The sequence below is a fragment of the Sporobolomyces salmoneus genome (genome assembly GCF_050403485.1).
Source record: "Sporobolomyces salmoneus JCM6883 DNA, S_salmoneus_JCM6883_v1_ctg51, whole genome shotgun sequence".
In the NCBI taxonomy this organism is placed as follows: Eukaryota; Fungi; Basidiomycota; class Microbotryomycetes; order Sporidiobolales; family Sporidiobolaceae; genus Sporobolomyces; species Sporobolomyces salmoneus.
Window position 1 is genome coordinate 38,744 of NW_027481112.1, and position 14,014 is coordinate 52,757.

Here is a 14,014-nt window from a genome sequence, read left to right on the forward strand (position 1 = left end):
CAGGTAATGGTGAATGGGAAAATTGTAGCATAAGGGTTTCTCTCGAGAATTGAGAGAGCGAAAGGAAAGAGAAGAGAGGGAGCAGAGAGAGAGAGAGAGAGTATAGCAAGAGATAGACGGTAATTCGGGTTCTTAGCAAGGTCTGAAGTGAGTGATAGGACTTTCGAAGTTCTCTTGAGTATCAGGAGCGAATGAGAGGAGAGATCGAGGAAGAGAGGACGAAGAGTCTGATTCGCGAGAAAACGAATGAACGACTTCATCCGGACCGAACTCGTGACGACCTTCAGACAATTAGGAGAGTTCTTGAAGACTTGACGAATATGCCAAGCGAACGCTTACAGGCTGTCGTCGCTGGTCGAGCTGCCGCGAGGAAATCAAGTGAAGTCAAGTTTCGTCTGAGCGAGAAGTTTTGGGAAGACAGTTCCTCAATCCGCATCTGACCATTCGTTACGGAGTGAGAACGCGCAGCGGACTAAGACTGGGTCGAAAGCAAGCCGACCTTGGCGCGAGGGATCAGGAAATTTCACTGCTTTTTCTGAGATTGCACAAACAAAACCGTTTCTTGAGACGACCGAGAGACCTATAATACAGCAGCGATTGGGGAAAGGAGGCATTGCTTTTTAAGTGTACCAAGTTGGCTGCACCCGTCCTCAAAACAACTCATCAGCTCTCCGTCTCGATCTTCTTCAATCTCCCTCAAAAAGCGAAAATGACTCACCTCCGGAATCTCCCCTTTCAAAACCCATCTCCCGACCTCTGCTCTCTTGTGCGCAACCGGATCGTGCAAAGTGTGAGTCCTAACGTTCTTCCAGAAGTGTTCGAACCCAGCTTTGAACGAAATCGAACGAGCTCCTAGGACTTCGTAAATCCTACAACGGGGATCTCCTCCTTCGTCAGCACGAGAAAGCGAGTATGGGAAGGGAGGAGAAGAGCTTTGACTCACTGGCTGGTAACCTCGAGCGCCAACTCAGTCGAAACCACTTTTGCTCCCGCAATTCGAACGGCAATTTCACCTCGATCTTGAGCAGTGAGGGAGGAACGATCTGGACGAGTCAGGAGGGTGGAAATGGAAGAGGCGAGGGAATCGACTTGGGATTCGAGTGACCAGAGTTTGGATTGGAGGGTACCGTAGATTTCCTACGAACGACGTTTTGGGGTCAGTTTTCAGTCTAGAGGGGAGGAAAGGAGATGAGAGGCTTACTTGAATGTAGAACTCCTTCATACGAGAGAACGTTCGAGTCAGCCAAGGATGAAGGAAGGAAAGAGAGGGAGAAAAGGGTGAGTAAAGACTCACTTCGTGACCTGTCGATTTGACGTCCCCTGCGAAAGGCCACGCTCGAGTATTCGCAACGGTATATTTCGATGCTTTCTCGAGTGCTCCTTGTGCGATTCCGAGGTAGAAAGAAATGAAGAAGAGTTGAATCGCCTGATCTCGCAACTCTATTTCAGTTTCAATCGCTCATCGGAACTGAGAGAGAGAGAGGACTGACAGGTAAAAGAAGCGTATTGAACGCTCCCAAGGAGACAAACTCTTTCTTCTCGTTGAACCCTAGAGCCGCGGACCAAGATACCGAAACGTTCGTGATTGAGATTGAACCGGATTGAGTCCCTCTCATTCCTAGGACATCTTTCCAATCGTCTCCGTATTTGATTCCTTCTTGTTTCGACTCGGCGATCGCAAAGACGTGAGTCTTCCCATCCTGTGTCGTCCCACAACATCAGTCAATGGCCAGAAGAAAGAAGAAAGAAGGGAGAAGGGAGATGACGAACGGGTAAAACTCCCTCCAAAACGGTCAAATCCGACACTTTCGATCCAGTCGAGAACGCTTTCCTCCCATTGAAAATGATCGATTCCCCATCCTCACTCTCCGTGATCGCTAGATCGGAATCCCTTGGGTTTACTGCAGCTCCATAGAAAAACTTCTTTTCGATGTACCTCCTTTGCTCTCGTTCGATTTGTTCTTCCGTTCCTACTACTAGTGCCGTCCAGCTAGATCATCTCTTCTTCCAAGTTAGCTCACGCGTTCAACAAGACCGAGAGAGAGAGGAGAAAGAGACAAACCTCCAAAGGTAATGGTAAGCCAACAATTGACCCAAACTTCCATCTCCCCTCGCGACGATCCTCACCAACTGATACCCGGTCTCGGGTGTCTGTCCACCTCCTCCCCATTCCTTCTTTCCCAGCGCAGTGACCAACCCAGAATCTTTCAACAATTGAACTTGTCTGTAGGGTACCTCGTTCGCTGCGTCTCGGACATGGACGTCGAGAGCTAGGAAGTCGGATACCTCCTTTGCACGAGCGTAGAATTCGGAGGTGGTGGAAGGGGAGGAAGAGAAGGAGGGATATTCGATTTGAGAGGAAGAAGACGAGGTCGGATTGGAGCCGTTCAACTTGAGCGAGGCGAAAGAGCTAGGTGGTTCATAGGTCTGAGAGTCGACGGAAGGCATTCTCGTGTAGTGTTGAGTGAGATGGAAGCGATTCGAGATCAAGATTCAAAAGTGGATTCTAAGCTGTTCTCGAGGGAGCGGGGGAGATAGAGTGATACGCAGTTCGAAGCACGAAAGAGAAGTACCGGTTGCGACATGTCGAGGAAATCGAGCTAGGACAGATAGTGGGAAAGAAGGAAATCGTCGAAAAAGCTCGCAATCTTTCGCAATTTCGAGAGGGACACTTTCGCTTCCAACTTAGCTCGTTCGGTCCTACATAGCGTTACTTTTGACAAAGAACGTGCCGCGCACTCTCGTCTCGCAATCAAGGTCCCAAATCGCGTTTCTCTCAGTCCGCAGCACAGAGAGAAAGCGAATCTTCGTACTTCCTCATCGTAGCAGCTCACTTACCAAGACGTCCACATTCCAGGAGCACAAATGTCTACATACGCTGCACTACCCGAGACTCAATCTGCCTTGCTCGTTCACGGTCCCCGACAGAAGTATCAGCTCTCCTCAATCCCTGTCCCCTCGCTCAAATCCGACGATGAAGTTCTCGTTCGAGTCGAAGCGATCGGCCTTAATCCAGTGTCAGTGCCCATCTCATCTAATTTGAACAGAATCAGCTGATGAAAGGACGAGAGCAGAGACTACAAATCAGTTCTCTATAACTTTGCGCTCCCAGTGCTTCCAGCACTCAACGGTCGAGACCTAGCCGGTACTATCGTCTTCACTGGTCCTTCAGTTGAGCGCTTCAAGGTTGGAGATCGAGTATTCGCCGTATCGACGAATTGTGAGCTTCTCCCTTTCGCTTGGGACTTCCCTTAGCTGATGTCCGAAGTGCGATAGATCGAGATTACCGTACTTCATCGTTCCAACAATACGCTGTAGCTTCTTCCCATTGTCTAGGTCTTGTTCCCCCGAACGTAACGATCGAACAATCTGCAGCTCTCGGTTCGTCTCTTGCTCCTTTCTCCTGCGATTCGAATGCTGATATTTCGTCGGGTAGGTGTCGGAGCGTCGACGGCCGCCATCGCTCTTTCGAGTGCGTTGGGTATCAAGATTCGAGATTTCGCTTCCTCCGAACTCGGAATCGGAAGTGAAGGAGAACTTGATAATTCGACTCTTCCTCCGTCAATCAAAGAGAGGGATTATCTACTCGTATGGGGAGGTGAGTCATCCAACATCTCAGATAGAGCAGCTAGAGACTCACCAGTCGAAATCGAGCAGCTTCTTGCGTTACGGGCTATTTCGCTTGTCAGTTCGCTCGATTGGCCGGGTTGAAGGTAATCGCTGTTGTGTGCGAGAAGAAACATGGCGATCGGTTACGTGCTATCGGAGTCGGTACGTCCCTCATCCCCTCTGCCCCGTGTGATCGTAGCTGAGAATGTGTCGAGAGAATAGAACACGTTATCGATCGTCACGACCCGACCCTCGCGGTTTCCCAGATCCGTTCCCTCACTTCGAACAGCCTCAAATACGCGATTGATTGTGTCGGGTCCGAAACGGCTGGATTTGCTCAGGAGGCGTTGACGACGACGGAGAAGAGTTGGATCGTCGGTTTGTCGGGTTTGCCCAAACAGCTGAGACCTGGAGTCGTCGGTCATTCAGTCGTGAGTCTATGTCCTTCTCCTTTTCTTCGGGTTGTACTGATGGAGCATTGTGAGGAGTAGCCGATCAAAACTTGTCATTCGAACCCAAAAGTCGGAGCGGGATTGATGAAACTGATCGAAGACCTACTGAGCACGAACGAGCTCGTCCTTCCCGAAATCACCGTCATCGAAGGAGGTCTGGAAGCTGTTAATGTGAGTCCCCTCGTAGCGTTGTCGTCGAATTCGCGAAGTGTTTGACGACTTTTGCGTTTTCGAACAGGACGGACTCGAAAAGCTTAGGACTGGACAAATCCCTTTCGGTCGGATCGTGATCAAGTCGAACTGATCGCGTGGAGTGTGTATATAGTCTGTTCAAGCCGTCATCGGGAAACGTCAGGAGGGAGAACCAAAAAGGAGCAAGGAAGATATCATTTTTACCTGTCTGTTTGATTCGCGCGGTTCCTGAGATCTCCGTCTGTAATCTGTAGTACCTTTGATGATCTTATTGACCTGTCCGAAAGGGCTGAAGAGCGTAGAGAAAGATCTGAGGAGTAAAGAGCGATGAAGCGAATCCCTGAGTCGATGGGCTGACGTAGCGGGATCCCGAGCGGAGTAGCGTTCGCTGTACTTGTCTTACTGGCTTGAGCTGCTGGGCGCAAGTCGTTTCCTGGTGGTTTAAAGGAGCGAGAGGGAGAGAATCATCTCTCAACTTCTCTCCACCAACTCAGCACGACCACTTCGCTCAGATGGCTCTCATGCGGTGCATGAACAAGCTATGAGCTACAACGCACAGCGAATATTCGGCTCCGACAAGTGAGTCCTGCTAACCATCTTCTTTCTCCTCTTTGTTTTTCGAGCTGACTTCGCGTCTCAGCAGTCTCCGCAGCGCTAGAAGACGTGCGCATTGATATACAGGCGAATCGGATGCCCAAACGACCGAGCTAGGAACCGATTCGGGAGTAGTATCAAAATCGTGCGATTGCGTCTTCGGTTCTAAAATCTCGCAACCTGTTTCGCAATCGTCAAACTGAGGGGAACCTCCGACCGATAGCGCGAGAGCTTCCGTATTCTGGTACTGTCGAAACCCAACGACTCCCTCTCGCTTCAACCTCACTCAGATCGCCTTCCAAATATGCCCGACGCTTCCTCCCGCACTCCTCTCTCATTCGGTTTCTGGGTCCCTTCGATCTCTGGCGGTCTCGTCGCTTCAAAGATCCCTTCGACGACGGGATGGTCCCCTGCTTACAATCGAAAACTCGCTCAAACGGCAGAGGAAGTTGGGTTCGAATGGGCTTTGACTCAAATTCGATTCATGGCGGGATATGGAGCAGAGTTCCAGCATGAGAGTGTCGTGGGTCTCCCCTATTTCTTGTCTCTGCGAGATTGAAGCTGATTGTCATGCGGCGTGGACAGACTTTTACTCAACATCTACTCGAACATACGAAGAAGTTGAGGGTTGTCGCTGCGATTTTACCTGGTACCTGGTGAGCCTCCTCTATACCTCGACTCATTTGCCACTCATGTAACTTACGCCTCTCGCACCCTCGCTCGTAGGAACCCCCTTCTCGCGGCGAAACAACTCGCAAGTATCGATGCGATTTCGGATGGACGAGTCGCGGTAAATATCGTTTCGGGATGGTTCAAGACGGAGTACACGAAGCAGAATCAACCTTGGCTCGAACATGCCGAGAGGTATCGTCGTTCGGAGGAGTTTATCGATGTGCTTAGAGGATTGTGGACGGAGAAAGAGTTCACCTATCGAGGAGATTTCTGTGCGTTCCCACTTCGACTCAATCTCTACACTCTACACAGAAAGAACTGACTCGCTCGAGACGTAGATCAATTCAACGGCTTTCCTCTCTCGCCTCAACCTCCGAACCCTCCCACCATCTACCAAGGGGGAAACTCTGCCGACGCTCGAGGCATGGCCTCTCGAGTTTCCGACATTCTCCTCCTCAACGGTCAAGGTACGATCGCCGATTTCCGTGAACTCATCGACGATACAAAACGACGAGCGATCGAAGAAGGACGAGAAGGAAAAGTTCAATTCGGTGTCAACGCATTCGTCATCCTCCGCGACACTGAAGAAGAAGCCGAAGCCGTCTTGAAGGACATCATTCGACAATCGGATAAAGCTGCCGTTGCGGCGTTCGCAAAGGAGGTTAAGCAAGCGGGAGCTAGCTCGAAAGAAGGAAAGGGAATGTGGTCGAATTCGGACTCGCAACAGCTCGTTCAGTTCAACGATGGGTTCAAGTCTCGTCTGATCGGAACCCGGGATCAAATCGCCGATAGGATCCTCCTCTTCCGCTCTCTCGGAATCGACCACATCCTCACGGCTTTCCTCGACTTTCAAGAGGAAATCGAAGTGTTTGGAAAGGAGGTGATTCCGTTGGTCAGGGAGCTTGAAGCACAAGGTAGAGGGACAGATGCAGAGTATGAGATCGCAAAGTCAGGATGGATCTATCAGTAACCTGTTTGTTGGCAGTCTTGTCGAAATTCAAAAGATCTGTATTATTTCCCCTTCTCTCCCGCTTCACTTCAGCTTTTCGCTCGTTCCGATTTATGAGAGTCGTTTTGCGCCCTTCCTCGACTCTGCCGACCTCCAGCAAGCCCGGTGTCGCCTCCCCTCCTCCGCTACGGCTGTCTCTCGTCACATCTCCTTTTCGCTTTCTCTCATCCTCAGCCGCCCTCAAGACTCTCGCGAACACAAAGATAGCACTGGGGAACACTGTAAATCGATCCTCGCCAGCTCGTACGGCTGTCACTGTTCCTCCCCGTCTCGTCAGCTTGATCAAGCAACTTTCCCCTCCTCCCAACTCACCTCACTCTCAGCTTACAAGAAGGAGTAACTCAACGAGGAATGAGAAGGGTTCTGGATAGCCGCAGCTCGGAATGAAATGGCGCCATCGTGAGAGGTTCGCTCAGGCGTGCTTTGGACTTATCTCTCTCCCTCTCTTCCCCAGATTCCCAGAAACGATCGCAATAGCTCACGGCGACAAGAGCGTCTCTAGTACCACGCTATCTGGTAAGAGCGGCGCGCAAAACGTGCAAGTCACGCCTTTCTTTGATCGGTTTTCGCCTTTTTCCGTTCTTCCTTTTCTCGCCTCATTTCACGCAATACTCGACCCGTCTCTCAAAGCACACAATCGATCGTTTCGAGAGCGCGCGAAGAGAGAGAGTCCCGACTCGATAGAAGAGAGAAGCTTTCTCCTGGCTCTGGTTTTCTCTTTCTGTTCTCCAAACTTTCTCATTCTAACCATGTCTTCGACCGTCGCACCTTCACCACTCAGTCAAGGCGTCGGGTTCGGAGTCGTCATCGGCTTAGGGATCCTCTTCGCCGCGGGGATGATCGGAATATCTTCATTACTTTCAAGATCGGGAACTTCAGACGATAACGACGAGTTTACAGTTGCGAAACGAAGTCTCAAGACGGGACTGACGGCTGCGGGAGTCGTTTCGAGTTGGACTTGGTGAGATTGCATCGCTTATCTCATTGTCTCTGCCGCTAACGATTTCTTGATTTTCAGGTCGACAACCCTTTTGAGTTCTTGTAAGTTCTGGATGATTCCAACATGGTCAGCTTGTTGATGATTCGAGATCTACAGGCACAGTGGCGTACACTTACGGAGTAGCCGGTAGCCTATTCTACGCGTGAGCATTGTCTTGTCTTTTCACTGGAAAGCTTGTTGAGGCGAAGTTTCGTGCTGACGAATTCGATCTCAAACAGTACGTGCAACTCCACCCAAATCATGGCTTACTCGAACCTCGCGATTCAAGCCAAGGTAAGTTCCTCCATTCCGTCGCTTCTCGGAAGTCGAAACGAACTCCCAACCCGTCGTCTTTGTATAGCGCAAGGCTCCGAACGCACACACTTTCCTCGAAGTGATCCGAGTCAGATATGGAACGTTCGCTCACTTGTCATATATGTTTTTCGCTCTTGCCGCCAACATCGTGAGTTTTCGGATCAGCGAACTTACCTAGTCAGTTCGCTGATCTTCTCTCCACCAGCTTGTCGTCTCGTCTATTCTTGTTGGAGGTGCAGCAGCAATCAACTCGCTGACTGGGATGTCTGGTTCGTCAAGCTTATCTTCTCGCTATCACTTTCTCGCTGACCAAATTTGCTTGAGTCGCAGTCTACGCCTCTCTTTGGCTTCTCCCTGCTTCTGTCGCTGCCTAGTGAGTCTACCTCTCAACAGTCAGCGGACATCTTTGAGCTGACATGTCTCGCACAAACAGCACTCTTCGAGGTGGTCTTCGAGCTACTCTCCTTACCGATTACCTTCACACGGTCGTCATCTTCATTATCGTTTTGGTTTTCTACTTCAAGGTGAGCTCATTCGCAAAGACTACCGAGGCATTGAATACTAACTCTCCTCTCCCAGACCTACGCTACATCCGACCTCATCGGATCTCCCGGCAAGATGTTCGAACTCCTCGTTCAAGCTCAAGCAAGAAACCACGACGCACCGACCCACGAAAACTCTTACTTGACGATTCGATCTCTCGGCGCCCTCAAATTCGCGATCCTCTCCCTACTCGAATACTCTGGAGTCGTTTTCCTCGATAACTCTTTCTACGCGAAAGGAGTAGCTGCCGCTCCCGAAGACGCAGTACCCGGATACATTCTAGGTGGATTATCGTGGATCGCGAGTCCGTTCACCCTCGCTACGACGATGGGACTCGTCGCGGTCGCTCTCGAGCATACGGACGTATTTCCGACTTTTCCTCGTAGGATGTCGGCGGACGAGGTGTCGGCGGGACTAGTCTTGCCTTACGCCGCGGAAGCGATTCTCGGGAAGAGCGGTGGAGCTGCAGTTCTCATCCTCATGTTTATGTCTTGTGAGTCAACCCTCTCTTGTCCTGTCTCTCCTTCTCCCCGTTCCTTCTCGCTTTCCACCCCGACTCCCTAACTCTCTTTGGGCTCTCTGTTTCTCAATAGGCACTAGTGCGATCTCGAGTCAACTGATGGGAGTCTCGACGGTCATCTCGTTCGACATCTACAAACAATACTTCCGACCTCACGCTACGGATGCTCAACTCCTTCGAGCTTCGCACTGGGCCGTCGTCGGTTTCTCCATCTTCATGGCTGGATTTGCTTCTGCTCTTCACGGAGGCAGTGTCGATCTAGGTGAGTGGGTTGATTCACGACGAACGACGAGAAGAAGAGCGAGTCGCTCATCGTGATTTTCATTTCCCCCACAGGTTTCTTGTACAACTTTACGGGAATCTTCACGTGAGCCTCGCACTCTTCCGCCCTCCCTCGAGATGAAAGCTGACTCCTCTCTCCTTCGATACAGTGGTCCTGGGCTACCTCCTCTCGTCGCGACTTTCTTCTCTGATCGACCTGGAACTCTTTCTGCTGTTCTCTCGATTTGGCGTGAGTCTCCATTCTGTCCACCGAACGACTTGATATTGCGAGAGAAGCTGACGATCAATCCCGGCTGGTTCTAGTCGGATTCGCTGCGAGTGTATCGACGTGGCTCGCAATCGCTGCTCGGAACTACGGTAGCGTCAACCTCACCTCGACTGGATCCGTTGACGCTTGTCTCTACGGATGCCTCGCGGGAATCGCTGTATCTGCAGTGATCACGATTCTCTTCTCCCTCGTTCGACCTGCTCACTAGTACGTACTTCCAAGCTTCTCCTTCTCTGCGTCTCATCTGACAACGCCTCTTCGGCTTCCAGCAAATGGGAATCACTCGCTGCCGTCAAGATCGTCGACAAGGACGGACACGAGCTCGATGCGTATCAAGACTCCTCCTACAATCCCGAAAAGTTACGAAAGGCCGCATGGTTCGCTCGTGGTGCAGCACTATTCCTCTTCCTCGCGATCTTTGTCCTCTGGCCTCTTCCGATGTACGGATCCGAATACATTTTCTCGAAGAAATGTGAGCTTTTCCCTCCATCTCGTTTCTTCCGGTTCTCAACTGATGCATCCTCGTCAATACAGTCTTCGTTGGATGGATCGCCGTCTCGGGAGCTTGGGCATTCTTCACCCTTTTCTCAATCGGAATCCTACCGATTTTAGAGTCGAGACACGACATTTGGAGACTTATCACTCGGAAGAACCCTCATCAACCTCGTCGCGATTCGACAGATACGACTATCGATGGTGGTTCGATCGAAGAGAAGAGGCGCGACGTCGAAGTCTCGACCCTCGCGCGAAGCTAGTTGTCTCGGGGTCACGCTTCTCTCTCCGTGTAGCTCTCCCTTCACCTTGGACGTCTGTGCCCTGTTCTGCCGTCTCGCTTAAATGTGCGCTGTCTCATCTGTAAGGAATAAATAGAAGTTCTACTCATTTTCGAGCGATGTTTCGAACTCTCACTCCTCCGACCACCGCCAAAGTTCTCGTAAGACTAGCGTCAATAAGTACAAAAACCATGAGGATAGTACTACGTGAGAAGAGAGGCTGGCAACAGACAACACAAAAAGGAAAGAGATGGGGGACGCGAGCGAGAACTGCAAATTTTCCGCTCTCCAACGTGCTCATCAGGCAGATCTGACTCCAAGGACAGTCGCAATGATCAACCCGATGATAGCAAGAACGACGCCAATCAGGAACAGCCTGCCATCGACTGAACATTTCTCCAAACGCGAAAGTTTCAGCTTCTTTCACTCGCTTCGAGAGGGTAAGAGCAACTTTTCACTCACTTCCCATGAAAGGTTTCCCTTTCAACAGCTTCTTAAACCCTTTCCAGAACCTTGTCATCCCTTTCTTTATCCCTCTCCCTCCCTTCCTCCTCCTGCTCGATTGCTTTCGACCGTGTTTGCCGTGACCGTGTTTGCCGTGACCGTGTCTACCCTTCTCCTCGTCCGTACTCGAACCATCGCTTTCACTCTCACTCGATCTCGACGAGGAGCTTCCATCGTCGTCGCTCTCGGTAGAAGATCGCTCCTCGTGATGTTTCTTCGATTTCGTGTGAGACGCTTCATGCTTCTTCTTCTTCCCTCGGTCCTCATCATCCTCTTTCTCGTCCTCAGTATCCGTCGCGCCGTCCGAATCCCCTCGGTTACCCTTGTCCCGTCTCTCATCTTTCCGATCTCGTTCCTCGTCGCTCAATCCTCCTCCATAGTCTTCGCGTTTCGGCATCTTCTCGTCGTCCTCTGACTCTGTACCGTGGCGATCATCGTCTGGGTCTGCTTCATGGTGACGTCGACTACTGTGTCTGTGCGATGATTTCCGACTGTGATGGGACCGAGTTGGCGACGGAGGGGAGGGAGGAAATGGAGTACGCGATCGAGAACGACGGTGGCGGTGGCTCATTCTCAAGAGGCGCAGCGGTGGAGAGGACATGTCGTTGAGCGAGAGAGCTGAAACGACTCTGTATGCATGTGGAGGACCGTGAGGGACGCTGACTGAATCTCCGATGAATTTCCTCGGAGGAGCGTGTAGATGAAAAGCGAACCGAGCGGAAGACACGAGAGGCGTGACGGTGGGTGGCGATAGCAACGACAGAGGAAAGATGATATGATATGAGCAAGACGACAAGAAGAGACAACAAAAGAGATAGACTTAACACAACACCACAAAAAAGAGAGAAAGGAAACTAAGGGAATCAATCTTCGTGAAGTTCCTCTTCCTCGAGAAGGATTAGTCTCGGGCTCTTGACCTTGACGAACAACAAAGGAAGTAGCGAGAACAAAGTCCAAACTGCTCCGACGACGAACACCAATTCCGGCAACAGATCTATCGAGAAAATGTATACGACTCCAAAGAGCCAAGGTCCGATTGTCGATGCGGTGAAAGTCGCTAGGGCAGAGAAGCACGCGAGCACTTTGCCGGCGTCGTCTGGAGGGGCGATTGCGAGAGCGAGGGATTGAAGGGATGGAAGAACGAGAGCAGTGGGAGAAGTCATGGCGGATCCGAGGAGGAAGTTTCTGGAGGAAGATGAGGGAGCAGCCGTGACGAGGTAGCCGATACTCGTTAGGACCGAGGCCCACCGAGCAGTCGAGAGATCGAAAGCTACGAGTGAGAACATTGTATATAAGCTCACAGGGACGCTCAGAGCTGAGAAACACACAACGAACTCACCTGTATCTGCAGCTTTCTTGAGTTTCGCAGCTTCCGCGTCCCATCTCAGCGCAGCTTGTGCGGTCTCGATCCGGTCTTCGATGATTTGAGGTCGAGGTTCAAGAGGTTGAGGTGGCGCTTTTCGAAGGAATTTTACGATGAAGGGAACGACGACGACGAGGATTACGACTCGAGTCGCAGCGAGGAAAGTGATCCATTTCCCGGTTTCTTCGGGTCCCCAGTCGAATTTGCCTCGTGCGTACAGGATCTTGACTGCCATCTGTAAATTGCAAGAGTGGTCAGCTAATCCTCAGTGAGCCCGTCGCAGAAAAAGGAGGAGAAGCGAACCATGCCCTGTTGGCATCATCGCAAGGCGTTAGTTGGACAACGAAACGGTTCGGAGGGGAAACGGACTGACGGGAACGACCATAGCGAGAGTATACGAAATCGCAATCAACGCCAATCTATAATCCTTCTTCCTCCGATTCATCGCACTTCCATTACTTCTGGCCACTGGCAACAACACCTTGAAAGGCTTGGTAAGTTCCGCGGGGAATTTCGCGAGTCGGACGAGTAGAGGGTCCCGCTTCAAAGCTGATGAATTGTCTTCGTTGCCCCCGAGTAAGGAAGAAGGTCGAGAATGGGTTCGAAGGGAGGGGACGAGTGATTCGGGCATGAGAGGAATCACAAGTGCGAGGTGGATTACTCGAATGAGGACTTGACCGCAGTAAATGAGCAATACTCCGTGCGTAAATTCACGGATAAGGATGGACCCTACCCAGTAGCAGCTTTTCATCAGCTCAACACATAAGTGTAGAGTGACGAGGCAGCTCACCTAGAATTGGCCCAATTCCGATACCTAGCATGAAGCAAGCCCAGTACTGCGAAAGTAGCTGAGTCTTCGAACCGTCGAGAGCACAGTCTCCCAAATAAGCACTCGAGACGGCCATACCGGTCAATTGACCACCTGCAATTCCACCGAGTATGGCTCCTGCGAGGAGCGTCTTGAATCCGAATAATTGAGGGAAAGCGACGACTCTGCGTGCGTCGGGCGTCAAATCGAGTCAGTACGACGAAAATCGACAGGCCTCTGCAATGATCAGCAAGAGGAGGAGGAGTACGAGCTCACAGGATGAATAAAGCCGAAACGAGTAACTCGCCCATCGAAACCACCGCCAAAACAGGTTTCCTCCCATATTTATCCGAGATCTTTCCCCAATACGCCGACGTCAACGAGCTCAGGACACCTCCAACCAGCGCTACAGTCGTGACCATTTCGGCGGAAGCCTTCTGTACCTCGCTTGAAGCTCGACATCGATGTGCCCAGTCTGCGGAACTCGACGAGGGAGCGAAATTTGTGAAAATCGAAACGAGGGTCGAGGTAGGAGGGGAGAGAGTTGGGTCGCGGAGAGAGAGGACCCGACAGGCTAGTTGGGAGGTGATCTCGACTTCGACGGTTGAGCCTGCGCCGTTGAAAAGACTGAAGACGAAGACCGCTGTTCAGAGTTTGAGCTTATTTTCGTCAGGATTTGAGCTCTTTTCGGTCGGGTCGACGCGGGTAGAGATCTTCGAGAACATAAAGAACCCACCAGGCAGGATCCTATAACGAACAGAAGTGAGTTAAGATGAGCATGTGGTGCAACTCCGATCGAAAGATAGCGAGCGACTTACCAGAAACTACTCGCCTTCCTCCTCTCCTTGACGATCCTGACATGTCCACTACCCCTCAGTAGCCCCGTTCGTTCATCGACGACTTCTTCCCGTTCGACAACGATCGATGTTGAGAGATTCGGCGGGGAGAGGGAATCGACCGAATCGCTCGACGCTACAGAGGGTGATCGGTCGAGCATAGTCCACCACGACGAATCCGGAACGAGCTCGGTTAGAGAGCGAGTGCGAAAGTCGAGATGAAACGCAAAAGTCGGAATCGGTGAAAAGGGGAAAACAAAGGGACAAAGTCGTTTGTTCGAACGAAACTATCACA

At 51.2% G+C, this 14,014-nt stretch overlaps 6 protein-coding genes across 6 annotated transcripts; 3 read left to right on the forward strand and 3 right to left on the reverse strand.

The window, feature by feature from the left end:
* Nucleotides 1-620: 620 nt before the first annotated feature.
* JCM6883_002423 (uncharacterized protein) lies at nt 621-2,448 on the reverse strand (the record flags this gene model as incomplete). The annotated part of the gene is made up of 8 exons (XM_076634081.1): nt 621-638; nt 719-869; nt 944-1,137; nt 1,202-1,216; nt 1,295-1,426; nt 1,491-1,700; nt 1,771-1,990; nt 2,063-2,448. The coding sequence occupies 8 exons, from the start codon at nt 2,446-2,448 to the stop codon at nt 621-623; spliced, it is 1,326 nt and encodes a 441-aa protein (XP_076485921.1).
* Nucleotides 2,449-2,865: 417 nt separating this feature from the next.
* JCM6883_002424 (zinc-binding alcohol dehydrogenase family protein) lies at nt 2,866-4,365 on the forward strand (the record flags this gene model as incomplete). The annotated part of the gene is made up of 8 exons (XM_076634082.1): nt 2,866-3,017; nt 3,075-3,220; nt 3,277-3,381; nt 3,437-3,598; nt 3,658-3,771; nt 3,832-4,040; nt 4,101-4,232; nt 4,300-4,365. 8 exons carry the CDS (start codon nt 2,866-2,868, stop codon nt 4,363-4,365), a joined length of 1,086 nt encoding a protein of 361 aa, XP_076485922.1.
* Nucleotides 4,366-5,151: 786 nt separating this feature from the next.
* Nucleotides 5,152-6,489, forward strand: JCM6883_002425 (uncharacterized protein; the record flags this gene model as incomplete). Its single annotated transcript, XM_076634083.1, has 4 exons — nt 5,152-5,370; nt 5,433-5,503; nt 5,574-5,791; nt 5,858-6,489. 4 exons carry the CDS (start codon nt 5,152-5,154, stop codon nt 6,487-6,489), a joined length of 1,140 nt encoding a protein of 379 aa, XP_076485923.1.
* Nucleotides 6,490-7,277: 788 nt separating this feature from the next.
* JCM6883_002426 (sodium:solute symporter family protein) lies at nt 7,278-10,190 on the forward strand (the record flags this gene model as incomplete). Its single annotated transcript, XM_076634084.1, has 15 exons — nt 7,278-7,489; nt 7,547-7,569; nt 7,631-7,670; nt 7,747-7,801; nt 7,869-7,970; nt 8,028-8,091; nt 8,153-8,195; nt 8,256-8,346; nt 8,402-8,858; nt 8,959-9,147; nt 9,222-9,252; nt 9,317-9,396; nt 9,471-9,642; nt 9,705-9,907; nt 9,970-10,190. The coding sequence occupies 15 exons, from the start codon at nt 7,278-7,280 to the stop codon at nt 10,188-10,190; spliced, it is 1,983 nt and encodes a 660-aa protein (XP_076485924.1).
* A 472-nt stretch (nt 10,191-10,662) lies between these two features.
* JCM6883_002427 (uncharacterized protein) lies at nt 10,663-11,109 on the reverse strand (the record flags this gene model as incomplete). Its single annotated transcript, XM_076634085.1, has 1 exon — nt 10,663-11,109. The coding sequence occupies one exon, from the start codon at nt 11,107-11,109 to the stop codon at nt 10,663-10,665; it is 447 nt and encodes a 148-aa protein (XP_076485925.1).
* A 466-nt stretch (nt 11,110-11,575) lies between these two features.
* On the reverse strand, nt 11,576-13,880 carry JCM6883_002428 (uncharacterized protein; the record flags this gene model as incomplete). The annotated part of the gene is made up of 8 exons (XM_076634086.1): nt 11,576-11,982; nt 12,052-12,310; nt 12,379-12,384; nt 12,449-12,804; nt 12,866-13,068; nt 13,160-13,526; nt 13,620-13,630; nt 13,702-13,880. 8 exons carry the CDS (start codon nt 13,878-13,880, stop codon nt 11,576-11,578), a joined length of 1,788 nt encoding a protein of 595 aa, XP_076485926.1.
* Between the last annotated feature and the right edge of the window lie 134 nt (nt 13,881-14,014).